The sequence below is a fragment of the Dromiciops gliroides genome, chromosome 1 (genome assembly GCF_019393635.1).
Source record: "Dromiciops gliroides isolate mDroGli1 chromosome 1, mDroGli1.pri, whole genome shotgun sequence".
Taxonomy (NCBI): domain Eukaryota; kingdom Metazoa; phylum Chordata; class Mammalia; order Microbiotheria; family Microbiotheriidae; genus Dromiciops; species Dromiciops gliroides.
In genome coordinates this window covers 52,814,899-52,830,096 of record NC_057861.1, presented here as the reverse complement: position 1 = coordinate 52,830,096, position 15,198 = coordinate 52,814,899, and the positions used below count along the sequence as shown (strand labels likewise).

Here is a 15,198-nt window from a genome sequence, read left to right as displayed (position 1 = left end):
ACTAGGTCATAATGACCTGTAAGTTCAGAGAGTCAATAAGTGTGACCCAGCAGACAAAAAAGCAAGAACTCTCAGACTGCACTCAGAGAGGTTACGGTGTCTAGGGTGATACCTGGGAGTCTGGCGTCAGCTTGTGGAGAGCCTTAAATGCCAACCTGGGGAGTTTACATTCTGCCCTTTAGACAGTGTAGAGTCATTGAAACTTTTTTTAGTAGGGCAGTGGAGTTGATTGATGGGAGTGGGAGGTAGGGGAGTAGGGCTGGGGCTGGGGGTGGGTGGGGAGGGAGACATTGGAAGGCAGGGAACAAAATCAATTAGAAGGTAATAATGCCCCTGTTCCTAATTTGGAGCATTTTTTATATGGTTGTTGACTGAGAACTTACCATTCACATGCTGTGACTACTTATCTATTGGGGAATAGTTCTTGCTCTTATATATGTTATTCAGTTTCTAGACAACTTTCTAAGACTATAGGTTATAGAGAAGGCACCAACCTGTATTGGTAGAGGGACTTTCCTCTTCTAGGAGTTCCCTATACCATTGAAATCACAAGTCCTATCCCTATCCCAACTATGTACAAGGAGTGGCACTCTGAAAGTTTCCAATTGCACTGACTTTTGTAACTCCCCTCATAAAGGGTAAATGGAAAATAATCTCAGAGGGAAAGTATGAACAATGAAAGGAGGGCAGAAAGAAATTGGGAAAGATGAAATTTAAATGGAGCTTGAAGGAGAACTAAGACATGGAGAGGGAAGATGGAAGATCATAGAATCTAGGTAAAAGGGAGGAAGGGGCCAGGTTGTGAAGGGCTTTTAAAAACCAAAGAGCAGATTTTCTATATGATCCTGGAGTAATAAGGAGACATTGGAGTTTAGTGAATAGAAGTATGGTTTTAGGAAAATCACCTGGTGAGAAGGTGAAGGGATGTTATGGGAAGGAGATGGGTTTGATTCAGTAAGCAATCAATAAACTTTCTGGTATTTACTTGGTGCCAGGTTCTGGGAATATAAAGGCAAAAATCCAGTCCCTGCCCTCAGGGAACTTACATTCTAATGGAAGAGACATGTAAATAAATAATTAAAAGCTGGATAGCTAGAGAGAGGATGTAAGGTAACTCTTAATTTTTTTTTTTTTTGTGGGGCAATGAGGGTTAAGTGACTTGCCCAGGTAGTAATTACTTGCACAGCTAGTAATTGTCAAATGTCTGAGGTCGCATTTGAATTCAGGTCCTCCTGAATCCAGGGCTGGTGCTTTGTCCACTGCACACTACCTAGCTGCCGATAAGGTAACTTTTGAAGGGGAGGCTCTTGCAGCCCCTGGGAGGGACCTTGTGACTGGAGAGTGGTGCAATGAGAGGAGAACATTCAGGAAGCAGCATCCTTGCCAGAGCCGATTGTGATTCCCCGATTCCACTTTGTTTATCACCGCCGGTGAACCTCAGCCAGGGCAGACAGTCAGAGCCAGTGTTCGTTGCTCGAAGCACCCTCCCTTCCCAGAGGGGATGCCAGCTACCCTCCTGAGGTGTAGTTAGGCCCTGCTTTCTCATTAGTAAAAGCCAGTAGCATCTCTGTGGGTGTCAACGAGTGGGTGCTTGGCTCTCATTTCAGATTTCACTTGGGAGGTGAAGGCCAATGACCGAACTTACCACAGACAATTCAAGACGGAGTTGTTTTTGTGTTGGAAGAGGAACAAGTATTCGGTGAGCCTTGGATGTGGGAGCCCTAGCCCCCCCAGCTCTGGGCCTGCAGGGAGCTGGGGGACTGGGAAGCTTGGAGTGGGTTCACACGTAGGGAAGGGCTTGTGGAGCAGGAGGTGGAGGGCCCTATGATTGAACTAATAATAAGAGTGAGTTTGATATACAGGTAAGCTTTGCATAGGGTTTATATGTTATCTCCTTTGATCCTCATTCGAGGGAGGTCCCATGACTATCTCCATTTCACAGATGAGGAGACTGAAGGCTAGGAGAGGTTAATGACTTGCCCAAGGTCACATAAGATCTGAAATGAGGATGTGAGCACAAGTCTTCCAGACCCCAGCTTCAGGCTCTAACCATTATGCCACCTGAGAGAGTCCTGAGGTCTGGTTTTACTTAAGACAACAACTTTGTCTAAACTTCCATTATGACCTTGGGCAAGTAATTTCCCTTTCTCTGGGTCTCAGTTTCCCTCTCTATAAAATGAAAAGGGGGTGGGGTGGACGAGATGATTCCAAAAGTCTCTTCCAAGTCTTTCTGGTGCCATGATACTATGAGAAGAGGTGTAGGAACATTGCAGACAGGAGGTAAAGGTCATGGGGATACAAGGAGCCAAGCCTCTTTTTGCCTCTCTCTGCTCGGAGAGTCCCTTTTCCTGTTCTGATGTCATTCTTGGTTCCTTGCTCTCCTTCACCTCCCTCCAACCTCTGTGCCTAGGTAGTTTCTAAGTCCTGAGACTTAGTCTACAATCATTTATTAAGCATTCACCGGGCCAAGCACTCACCATGCCCTCAAGCCTCAACCTGTTCCTCTAGGAACACACATTCAAATAGGAGAGATAACATAACTAATTAGGAATCTGAAAGAGAGAGAGAGAGAGAGAGAGAGAGAGAGAGACACACACACACACACACACACACACACACACACACACACACACACACACGTGGTGGAGGGGGGAGGGGGGCAGGCTTCCAGCAGAAGGTTACTATGTGATACTGGGGATAGAGTGTTGTATTTGGACTCGGGAAGACTTGACCTCAGGAAGACCTGAGTTCAAATCCTGATCAGACACTTTCTATCTATATGAATACTGATTATGATGATGGTGGTGGTGGTGGTGGTGGTGATGGTGACTGCTTTGAGCTGAATCCTGGAAGTTCTTTCTTTGATCTGGGGTAGGAGCTTTGAGGGAGTACCCTTGGGGCAGGCAGGGGGACCCAGTTGCCCCCAGGCACTCTCACCTCAGTAGAGACTCTTGTTATTTTAGGACAATGCAATCAAGACAGCCAAGTACAACATCCTGACTTTCCTGCCCCTGAATCTCTACGAACAATTTCATCGGACAGCCAACCTCTACTTCCTTTTTGTTATCCTTCTACAGGTGAGTGACCCCTGCAGTGATGCTGGTGGGAAGGCAGCATGGGATGAGGACACTGCCCTTCCAGAAAGTGTGGGGCAGGCAAAGGAGTGAACATGCTTCTATGTCTGCCAACTTTGGTCAAATCCCTCCCTTACCTGTGGGCCTCAGTTTCTCCATCTGTAAAATGAAGGGGATTGGACTAGATGGTCTCTGAGGTCCCTTCTACTTTTAGTACAATACTACCAACTCCTGACATTTCTATGGTGCCTTAAGGTTTGTAAAGGACTTTAATTCAGTTCAGTTAAATGCCTAGTATATTTCATCTACTCTGTATAGCTCATATGGGTACCTAGTTGTTTGCCTATTGTCTCCCCATTTAGAATTTGAGCTCACTGAAGGCAGGGAGTGTGTGTATTAGTACTTGGGATACAGTAAGCACTTCATAAATGCTTATTGCCTGACCTACTGACTGCCAGACTCCGTACTGGGCATTAGGAATGAAAAAACAAAGATAGAGCCATTCCTACCCTCAGGGATCTTATATTCCCATTTGGTCTCTGTGCCTCCCTGAGAAGTACTACAGGTGTTATCTGCTTTGCAGATGAAGAAACCGAGGCTGGTCAAGGTTATGTGATTAGCCAATGGTCAGATGCCTGTTAAGTGTCAGAGGCAGGGTTTGAACCCAAAACTCCCTGACTCCAAATCTCATATTTGGTCTGTGATGACGCCATGTTGCCTCTCTGTGCTAGTGCTGTTACTCCATTGATATAGATAGCCTAAAATCCCTGAGAAAGGGGCTAAGAGAACATGGAGAAGGTGGAGTAGCACAGTGGTGAGTGCAGGGGTATCTGAGCAAGGGAGAGAGAGACACAGTAGCTAGTGCATGGACTTGGGATTACTGGGCACAGTTGCTGAATATGGCTGGTGAGGGTTTGGTGTATGGTTTGAAGAAGGAGTGACCACTAGGCTTGGTTGACCCCCTTGGGAGGCCCTACTCATCACAGGCGTGTGCTTGGTGTGATCGAACATGTGGGTACTTTGGACAGAGTGAGGCAATCTATTCCCCTGGCTTTGTTCTGGTTTATGGGCTGCAAACTCCTTGGTATCAAGGAAATAACTGGTCAGGGTGGGTGAGCACAGAAAGGGAATGACTGAGGAACTTGGCAGGAATGCAGAAACAAAGAAGACCGGGGGAGGGCAATAGTGTCAGGGTGAGGCAGGGCTGGAAGCCAGGTTGGCATAGAGGTAGCCTTTAAGGTTTGAATTTAAAGGTCATTGGTGACGGCAAGGAGGACCAACCATTTTACTGTGATGATGGAGGTGACTGGATTTGGATAAAAGATGGTATGGTAAAGGGGAAAGATCTTGGGACTTAAGGGAAAGTTGTTGTCAAGCCATCGTTCAGTCCTGTCTGACTCTCCATGACCTCCTTTGGGGTTTTCTTGGCAGAGATACCAGAGTGGTTTTCCATTTCCTTCTCCAGCTCATTTTACAGATGAGGACAACTGAGGCCAACAGGATGAAATGACTTGCCCAGAGTCACGTGGCTATTACGTGTCTGAGGCCAGATTTGAATTCATGAAGATGAGTCTTCCTGACTCTAGGCCCAGAGTTCTATTCACTGCCCCCGACCTGAAGACTTGGCTTCAAATTTTACCTCTAATATTAAACTAGCTAAGTGATTTTGTACAACTCATCTTAATTTCCTGAGCCTCAATTTCCAAATAAAAAGACTTACGCAGCCACCTCATGGGGTTACTATGAAGAAAGGACATTTTATAAACTTGAAGAAGCTACAGAAACGGGGGCTCTGCCCCTTCATCCCACTGACCACCCACTCCAGAGATCCCCCGGGACATTTTAGCACTTATGAACCCACCCTCTCTTTTACCTCTTCACTTGTATTTTCTTCTCTTCTCTTTTCTTCTCTTCTTCCCCATCTCCCTTTCTCTTCTTCCCCTTTCTTCTACTTGCTCCATCTCTTTTCTCCTTTCCCTCTCTCTCTTGACCTCTCCTGTCTTCTTTCCTCCTTGCCTTCTCTCTTCTCTCCTCTTCTCCTCCTCTCTTCCCCTTTCTTTTCCTTTTTCTTTTCTCTTCTCACCCCTTTCTTCTCTTCTTTTTACTCCTCTCTCTTTCTTCCTCTCTCTCTGCCTCTTTCTCACTGTTTCTATCTTTCTACCTCTGTCTCTATCTCTCTCTGTCTCTCTTTATCTTCACCTCCCTGGTAGATTCTGCTCAAATCAACAAACATTTATTAAACACCACATCTGTTCTAGGCACAATGCTAAATGCTTGGAGGACAGGGACAAAACCAAAATAATATATCCTTTCGAGGCCTTTATATTTTTCCTTGATTCTATTAGATTGGGGTCAGTCTGTAGAGGGCTTTGAATGCTAGGTTGAGGAGGCTGGACTTCCTGTTGTGAGCGCTAGGGAGTCATGGAATGTGGTGTGCGGCCAGAGCTAAGTTCTCCTGAGTGATCCACCAGGGACCTGCCATCCAGGGATTTCTTTGATTCTCCTGATATCTGTTCTTGACCTTAGCCTGGGCCCCCTTGGTGGCTGCCGCCCCCTGCCCCTGCCCTGGCTTCTAGAGATGATTTCCCTTATATGATAAAGTCACTTGGAGGCCTAGGAGACAGCAACCAGAAGATGGGGGATTGGGTCAGGCCAAGTCTTGACTGGAGCCAAGATGGGGAGGGTGGCTGCTGTGTATGTCAGGTCAGTGACTCTGTTTTGTCTTTGCCTCAGACCATCCCAGAGATCGCCACACTGCCCTGGTTTGCTCTGCTGTTGCCCCTAGGCTCTCTCCTCATCATCCGAGGGGCCCGAGACCTGGTAGACGACATAGTGAGTTTATGGGAGAGGGTCCTTCAAGGTGCATGATGATGCTGGTGGGGATTGAGGGAGAGGGGCTGGCCTGAATCCTAGAGAAACTGACCTCTGACCCTGTAGCATGGCTGATGGCCCCTGGTCTCTTAACCCCCAGAGGAAGGAGTTAGGGGCAGGTGGGCCCTGGGACAGGGGCACTATGGCAAGGAGACTCTGAAAGTGGTGACCCAGAGCCAGGTAAAAGAGAAAACCAAATAGTGTGCAGAAGAACTACTATGTAGAGGAATATTGGGGGTGGAGGGTGATGGTAGGGTATGATGAGAGTGGAGCAGAGGGGATATTAGTAGTGAGATGAGATCAGGAAATATTTGACCTGAGAGATGGAGGAAGTGTGCCCCCCAGATAGGAGCACCCTGGACCAAGGTTCTGGTTGCCCCATCCTCGTTATGTTTCATTTAGGCAGCCTTGAAGTATGGGCCACCATATTGGATCTGTTGGCTCTTTCCATCCTACTCATGGCCATTTCCCTTCTTGGCCCAGACTGTCAGTTCTCTTCTCAATACGGCCCTTTGGGATTGAGAGAAATTAATATTATACTATTATATTAATAACTAATTATTAATTTATGGTTTTATTTGCTACAGGATGATGAGGTAAAAGTTGGGGAATCTGATACAAAGCCTCACCCCTACCTCAGGCTTAGTCAGAGTTGGCAGTGTCAGCCAATAGGATGGTCCCCAGGCTGTAGACAAGGGCTAGGCTTTACCCAGGAGGACAGGACAGATAGGAGGGGGGGACTGGCAAGGAAGAAAGAGAGATGGCATAGTACTGTAGAGAGGACACTGAGTTTGGAATAAAAGACCCAAGTTTGAATCCTGTGTGACCTTGGGCAAGTGATCAATCTCTCTGGGCTCGTTTCCTTATCTGAAAAATCAGGGGGTTGGAATAGATGAAGGTGCCTGGTACCTCTAAATCCATGATCCTATGAAGTTCACACAGTGAATATTTCTCTCTTCATTTTTCTTTTTTTCTGCCCCAGGCCCGACATAGGAGTGACTGGTCGATCAATAGCAGACCCTGCGAAATTTTGCTGGAAAAAAGGTGAGTCACCCTGGCAGACCAGCCCGAGCCCCGCAGCTCTTAGGAACCTTTCTCAACCTTGAGAAGTGTTTCTACTTATGGAGAGAGAAGGAGGAAGCAGTTTGCTGAGGTGATTTTCCTTCCTGAGTCCAGTTTACTGGTCATTGGTGGCCTAGGCAGACCATTGTCCTGGAGTCCTTAACCCTCAGCAAACTGAGTGGTTGATATTTAGCATCTGGGGAGTCCCTGAGATTCTAGAGGATCTAGCTGAAGTAGGGGTTGTACACCCAGTATCCCAAAAGTCTTGGTGCAGTTTTAAGCTATTAAAATAGATAGCTTGGACAGCTAGATGGTGCAGTGGATAAAGCACTGGCCCTGGATTCAGGAGGACCTGAGTTCAAATCTGACCTCAGACACTTGACACTTACTACCTGTGTGACCCTGGGCAAGTCACTTAACCCTCATTGCCCTGCCAAAAACACCCAACAACAACAAAAAACCAAAAATAGATAGCTAAGGGGCATCTAGGTGGAGCAATGGATAAAGCACTGGCCCTGGATTCAGGAGGACCTGAGTTCAAATCTGGCCTCAGACACTTGACATTTACTAGCTGTGTGACTCTGGGCAAGTCACTTAACCTTCATTGCCCTGCAAAAAAAAAAAAAAGAAAAAAAAGAAAAATAGATAGCTAGAATGTCAGAGACCCGAGGGCCCTTAGAACACAGGATGTCAGAGCTGGGAGGGCCCTTAGAACCCAGGATGTTAGGGCTGGGAGGGCCCTTAGGAACACAGAGAGTCAGGGCTGGGAGGCCTTTAGAAGACAGAATGTCAGAGCTGGGAGGGCCCTTAGAACCCAGGATGTCAGATCTGGGAAGGCCCTTAGAACACCAGATGTCAGAGCTGGGAGGGTCCTTAGATGATGAAATATAGTTTTTAAGAGATGGAAGAGATGAAAACTTCTATGAACTGATACAGAGTAAAGTGAGCGGGATTTGGAGAACACTTGATACAATGATATCATAGAGAAAACCTTCTAGAATTCAGATGAGCAATGATCACCCAAGTCCAAAAGAACGAAGATGAAATGTGCTGCTCACCACCTGCTAGAGAGGTGGAGAATTTAGGATGCAGAAGGAAGGCTGCATTTCGGGACACATCCACTGAGGGGGTTTGTTTAGGGAATGATGCAGCTATGACAAGGGCTTTATGCTTTTTAAAAAATTTGTTCAATGGGGCAGGCTTGGTGGGAAGGGCAGATCAATAAGTATATTTTAAAATGAGTTGGAAGGGACCTTAAAGATTATGTCATACACAACCCCCTCATTTGACAGTTGATGAAACCAAGGCCTCGAAGGAGAAGTGACTTGCTTACAGTTCCACAATGAGTTGGGGGCTAACTGGGATCAAAGCCCATACCCTCCTAATTCCCAGTGCTGGGCTCTTTCAGATCCTAAAAGTCCAGAGCCTGTGCCCCCACCTTTCTTCCCTCATTTGACTTACAGTTGGGGGATAGGACAGTGTGGGCCATATTGGGAGGGCTTATAAAATTGGAGGGGGAAGAAACCTTAAGTGTGTTAAAATCACCTTCCATCCTCAAGATACAGAAACTTTTCACTCTGGCCATTCAATTGGAATGGAACTAAGGCATGTGCAGGATTGCAGAAGGAGCCCAGGGGGAGGTCACCCACGGTGGGTCATCCTCTAACTCTACTCATTCCACTGAGGAATTTCTCTTTGTAGCTTCTATAAGAAGAAATGGCGGGATATCCAAGTGGGTGATGTGGTCTGTTTGCACAAAGATGATTTTGTCCCGGTAAGTCAGCATCTGGCTACTGTAGGCTTAATAGAGGGGCCCTGGCTGGCCAATCTCAGAAACCAGAGCCTTCGGCCTGGACAAGATTGCCAAGGGTCATCTTAGCCATTCCCCTGCCTCAGAATCCTCAGTCGAAGATCATAGTGTAGGGGGCAGCTAGGTGGCGCAGTGGATAAAGCACTGGCCCTGGATTCAGGAGGACCTGAGTTCAAATTTGGCCTCGGACACTTGACACTTACTAGCTGTGTGACCCTGGGCAAGTCACTTAACCCCCATTGCCCACCAAAACCAAAGAAACAACCCAAAACACAAAGGTCATAGTGTACAGGGAAGGAGATTTCATAGCATGGTATGATAGAAAGGTCCCTCACTGCCCCAGGGTTCAGAGCCCACCTCTCACAAGGGTTCCTTTCCCATTCTAAGCCTCCATTGTCTCATCTAGGAAGGGATGGTTATCATAGTCACTTTCTCTACCTGTTGTGATTGATGTGAGAAAAGCCCGTAATAAACCCGAATTGCTGGAGAAATAGGAACTAGGAATCACTCTTTCAAAATCCACATCCCACCTCCCTACTTCCCTCCCCCCACCCCAACTTAGTTTTTGTCCCCATCCTCCCTCAGATCTAACTTCACTTTCTCTTGCTATTGTTCCCAACATCCTTCTTTGTGGGGCACTCAAAGGCTGACCTGCTCCTTTTGACCAGTTCGGAACCTAGCAGCCTGTGCTACGTGGAAACTGCGGACATTGACGGGTGAGGACATCCAGGTCTCTAGAAAGGGGTGGGGGTGGAGGGCCAGCATCAGCAGGAGCAGGACTAGGAATTCTGGGCCCTCAGGAGATTTGGGAGAATGGCTTTTTCCTCTCCCCGCCCCCCCCAATCTTCAATTTCCTTTCCCCACCTTCTCATTGATGCCTTTTTTTTTTTTGCGAACATTCTAATTTCCTGCTATACTCTCCACCTCTATTTAACCCTCTTTAATAAGAAAGAAAAACAGATAAACAATACTATGTATTGTGTATGCAACAATCTGCCCCTGTAGTCCCCCACCTCTTTACTTAGAGGGCCTTACCTTCGATCCAACTAGAGAGATCTTTAGTTACAGGAGTCTGTTTGGGTGAAACTTAGTAGAACTTAAATGGACATTTGAGGTCACCCCATTTAAGCACCTCATTCTACCTCCAGTTGTAGAAACTGAGATCCAGGGAAGGATATTTAGTTTGGTAAAGAGAAGGTTGGTATTTAGGAGTGGGAGACATGCATGATAGCCATCTTCAAATACTTGAAAAGTGGTTATATGGAAGAGGAATTAGATTGATTACTACTACTACTACCACTACTACTACTACTACCACTACTACTACTACTACTACTACTATTACTACTTGGCCCTAGAGAACAGAACTGGGAGCTATGAGTAGAAGGTATAAAGATGCAGTTTTAGGTTTGAGGTTGGGGGGGGGGGGAAGCAAACAAACCTTCCTAGCAATTAGAAAAAATCCAAAAGGTAGAATGGGCTACTGCCTTGTGAAGTAGTGAGCTCCTCATCACTGGAGGTCTTAAAGCACATCCTGATTGACTCCTCATCAGGTGAATTGTAGACAATTTTGGTCAGGTAGGGGTTGGACCTGGGTTGGACTGGATGCCCTAGGAAACCTCTTCCAACTCAGAGATTCTCCATTTTTTTGAGGTTTAGGTAACTTACCCAAGAAGATGGCACAAAGTGGCAGAGACAAGATCCAAATCCATTAATCCAATAATATTATTTCCTATTCCTGTCTTAAAGTAAACTTTATGATATCTCTTGTTTTTCTTATGTCAACTCGGTTTCCAAGTATATCTCTTTTTCTCCCTTTCCCATAAAGTCACTTTTTATAACAAAAAATTAAAAAGAGGGGAAAAAAGGTTTAGCAAAACTAACCAATATATCAGAAAAATCTGATGATATATGGAGTGTGCCATACCCATAGACCCTCAAACTCTACAAAAACATGGGTAGAGGTGCCTCCTCAAAGCTCCTCTTTGGGGTCAAACTTGGACATTATAATTTCTCAGCATTCAGTTTCACTTGTTTTGTTGTTCTTTCTGTGACTGTAATCTTTTGTATATCATCTACCTGCTCATTTCACTTTGTATCAGTTCATAAAGTCATCCCATACTTCTGTGTAGTCATCATTTTTATTGTTTCCTAAAGTCGCTATGCTTCACAACTTGTTTATCCATCATCCTACTGTAGATGAATATTTCCCATTTCTTTACCTCTTTATGGTTTATGTAGTACATTCCTCAAAAAGTAAACTTCCTGAGGTCAGGAATGGTTATATATTTTTTTGTCTTTGTCTTCCCACTGCCTGGCACCTAGTTGGTGTCTGATGCTTGCTGAATGAATGAATGAGTGAATGAATCCTGGAAGGAAGTTTATACTCCAGTGATTATCTTCATTTTTACTGATAAGAGAGAGAGACAAGAAATGATTTGCCCAAGGTCATGCAGCTAGTAAGTGTCTGAGCCATAATCTAGACTCAGGTCTCTTGACTCCAAGCCCAATCTTCTTTCAACTATACTGCCTGAACAACGTACCCTACATCTAGACTTGTGCCCCGAAGGGCAAAGAATTTCAGCAGTTTCTCTGACTTTTACTGAACAAGTAACAAAGTGAGGGATCCTACAATTAGAGCTGGAAGAAAACTCAGAGCTCATCTAGTCCCTAGCTTCTTAAACTGTGGGTCTCAACCCCATATGGGGTTTCATAACTGTACGTGGGGGTCGTGAAAAATTTGGCAACACGAAAAGCTTATGTTTACCTATTTTATATACCTATATACTTGGGGTTGTGTAAAATTTTCTCATGTGAAAAGGGGTTGTGAGCAGAAAAAAATTTCAGAAGCCCTGATCTAGTCTAGCCCTTAACCCCCTCCCTCTGCCCCATTTTACAGAAAATAGAACCAGAGGGTTAAATGGCTTTCCTCAGATCTCTTGGTAGTAAATTAATAAGTGGCAGAGTTAGAATTTGAACCCAGCTCCTTTGGCTCTAAATCCACTGCTCTGTGGTAGGTATAGTAGAAAGAGCCCTACTATTGGGAGTCAGAGGATCTAATACGTCTCTAAAGAAATGGCCAGTGGAAGCCATCTTCCTGTGAATTGTAGATGCGCGCGCGCGCGTGTGTGTGTGTGTGTGTGTGTGTGTGTGTGTGTGTGTGTGTGTGTGTGATATTCTATGAGGTTTAGGTCTTTCCCAATCCTGGGGAATCTGCCTCATGGTTACCCTATCCCTGTCTTGTTGCCAGAGAAACCAACCTGAAGTTCCGCCAGGCACCGATCATCACCCATGATGAGCTGGTCAACGTGGAGACGATGGCAGCCTTCAATGGTGAGCAGTTGCTAGGGAGCCATTGGCCTCAAGTGGAGGGGCTCTGTGTGTTCCTTGTGCCCAGTAAGTTTGGTCCAAGAGGACAAGATTATGAAGGAGGTGAAACTGGTTGATCCTACCTCTCCCCCTGAATAAATCCCCTTCTCGATCCCTGGCATTCTCTCTCCTAGCCATCTATCAAATTCTATTCTACGGTTTGCAAAATTTCTGAACTTCTTTAGCCTTCAGGTTACTCTTCTGCAAGATGTGTGTGTGGGTGGGGTGGGGGGGCAGTGTTAAACCAGCAGATCTCCCAAGTAGCCTCCAGTTTTCATGTTCTCCATTCTCTGGTCCCTTCCAGCTCTGCTGTCCTGTGTTCCACACCCTGAGGGTTCTTCTAGCTGATCTTATCTCTCTCCCCTTTCATTCATTGCCAAGTTCTGGGAAAAGTCCCATTCCTCTTGCTTTCTCTCTTCATTTGTTTCTTAACCCTTTGCAGTCTGGCTTCAAACCTTATCATTTAATGGAAACCGGGCTCTTCAAAGGTATGAATGATTTATTAATTGTCAAATCTTTTTTTGGGGGGGGGGGCAATGAGGGTTAAGTGACTTGCCCAGGGTCACACAGCTAGTATGTGTCAAGTGTCTGAAGCCGGATTTGAACTCAGGTCCTCCTGAATCCAGGGCCAGTGCTTTATCCACTGCGCCACCTAGCTGTCCCAATCATCAAATCTTAAGGCCTTTTATGAGTTCTTATCCTTCTAGACCTCTTTGGAGCATTTGGCAACTCTCCCTCTCTTTCTCTCTCTCTCTCTCTCTCTCTCTCTCTCTCTCTCTCTCTCTCTCTCCATTTTTTTTACTTTTTGAGAGGGAGTGGGAGAAACTGCTACCCATTTGACCATTCAAACTCATTTGGAAAGGGAAAGAGGGATTGGGGGAAAGGGCAGTAAAAGGCAAAACACTTCTGAGGAGGGATCAGGTGAAAGAAGATAGAAAATAGAGTAAATATCAAGGGGAGGGAGTAAGATGGAGGGTAATAGAGTTAGCAATAGTAACTGTGAAAAAACTGATAAGCAGGATGCTATCAGAAGGACGTATGAAAAATGCAATCCATCTACAGAGGAAGAACTGATGGTATCTGAATACAGACTGAAGTATAATTTTATTTGTTAGCTCCTCTTTCTAAAGTTATTCTGTCTATTTTCTTTCACAACTTGAATAATGTGAAGATGTTTGGCATAACTGCACACATATGACTTATATTGAATTGCTTGATTCCATAGGGACGGTTGAAGAGGGAAGGAGGAATAAAATTTAGAGCACAAAGTTTTTTGTTGTTGGTTTTTTTTTTTGGCAGGGCAACGGGGGTTAAGTGACTTGCCCAGGGTCACACAGCTAGTAAGTGTCAAGTGTCTGAGGTCAGATTTGAACTCAGGTCCTCCTGAATCCAGGGCTGGTGCTCTATCCACTGCGCCACCTAGCTGCCCCCCCTGGACCTGAGTTCAAATCTGGCCTCAGACACTTGACACTTACTAGCTGTGTGACCCTGGGCAAGTCACTTAACCCCAATTGCCACACACACACACACATACACACACACACACACAAATCAATGTGAAAAAATTTGATTTTTTCTTTTTCTTTTTTTTTTTTACATGTAACTTGGGGAAAAATTCTAAATACTACTATGTTCCAGGCACGGTGCTAAATAAATGGGTTTTTGTTTGCTTGTTTTTGTTTTTTACAAATATTGTCTGGTTTGATCCTCTCAACCTTGGGAGATAGGTGCTATTTTTATTCCAATTTTACAGTTGAGGACACTAGGGCAAACAGATTAAGTGACTTCCCCAGAGTCACACAACCAACAAGTGTCTGATGCTGGATTTGAATCCAGGTCTTCCTGACTCCAGGCCCAACACTATCCACTGCACTACCAGCTGCCTTTGCATACTTAGCACCCAAATCTCATCCCTTTGTGATACACCAAGAGCCCTCTTCTTTCCTTATAGATGTTCATTCGGTGACCTCATCAGCTCCCATCATTCAATTCTCATCTCTATGCTGATGATTCTCAAATCTATCTATCCAATACTAGTCTTCCACCCCACTTCCATTCCAGAGTTGCCAGCTGCCTACTGGACATTTCTCACTGAGCATCTCAAACTCAAGGTCTCCAAAAACAGAACTTAACAGATTTATTCCCCTAACACTAGCCCTCTTCCAACTTTCCCTATTTCCAAACCAACCGTCCTCCTTCAGCTCCTGCCTCTCACTCATCTCATACATCGACATCAAGTGTGGTCCTTCCTCAAATATTGGTCCCCCTCTCTTCATTCACATGGCCACTCTCAGGCCTTCCTCACCACCATCTAGACTGTTGTAGCAGCCTCTAGATTGGTCTCTCTGCCCCATCTTTCCCTTCATTCATTCACACAATGGCCAAGTAAATCTCTCTAAAGCTGAGGTCTGACTGTGCTGCTTCCCAACTCAATAAACTCTTGTTTCCTTCTTGTTCCTAGGATCAAAGACAAGCTCCCCTATTTGGCATTTAAACCCATTTCCTTCCTTCCTTCCTTCCTTCCTTCCTTCCTTCCTTCCTTCCTTCCTTCCTTCCTTCCTTCCTTCCTTCCTTCCTTCCTTCCCTCCCTCCTCCTTTTCCTCCTCTCTTCCTCCCCCTCCTTCCTTTCTTTCTTTCTTTCTTTCTTTCTTTCTTTCTTTCTTTCTTTCTTTCTTTCTTTCTTTCTTTCTTTCTTTCTTTCTTTCTTTCTTTCTTTCTTTCTCTCTTTCTTTCTTTCTTCCTTCCTTCCTTCCTTCCTTCCTTCCTTCCTTCCTTCCTTCCTTCCTTCCTTCCTTCCTTCCTTCCTTCCTTCCTTCCTTCCTTCCTTTCTTTCTTCCTCCTTTCCTTTCCCTTCCCTTCCCTTCCCTTCCCTTCCCTTCCCTTCCCTTCCCTTCCCTTCCCTTCCCTTCCCTTCCCTTCCCTTCCCTTCCCTTCCCTTCCCTTCCCTTCCCTTCCCTTCCCTTCCCTTCCCTTCCCTTCCCTTCCCTTCCTTCCCTTCCCTTCCCTTCCCTT

The 15,198-nt window shown here is 45.5% G+C and overlaps 1 protein-coding gene across 1 annotated transcript in view; it reads left to right on the top strand.

Annotated features, from left to right (window-relative positions):
• The window catches only part of ATP8B3 (ATPase phospholipid transporting 8B3), a 92,298-nt gene that overhangs the window by 28,680 nt on the left and 48,420 nt on the right, over nucleotides 1-15,198 (top strand). Inside the window, exons 3-9 of the mRNA XM_043990392.1 lie at nucleotides 1,608-1,699; nucleotides 2,964-3,077; nucleotides 5,808-5,906; nucleotides 6,928-6,989; nucleotides 8,709-8,781; nucleotides 9,463-9,533; nucleotides 12,068-12,150. Coding sequence (XP_043846327.1) covers nucleotides 1,608-1,699; nucleotides 2,964-3,077; nucleotides 5,808-5,906; nucleotides 6,928-6,989; nucleotides 8,709-8,781; nucleotides 9,463-9,533; nucleotides 12,068-12,150 — 594 coding nt within the window. The remainder of the gene's footprint in view (nucleotides 1-1,607; nucleotides 1,700-2,963; nucleotides 3,078-5,807; nucleotides 5,907-6,927; nucleotides 6,990-8,708; nucleotides 8,782-9,462; nucleotides 9,534-12,067; nucleotides 12,151-15,198) is intronic.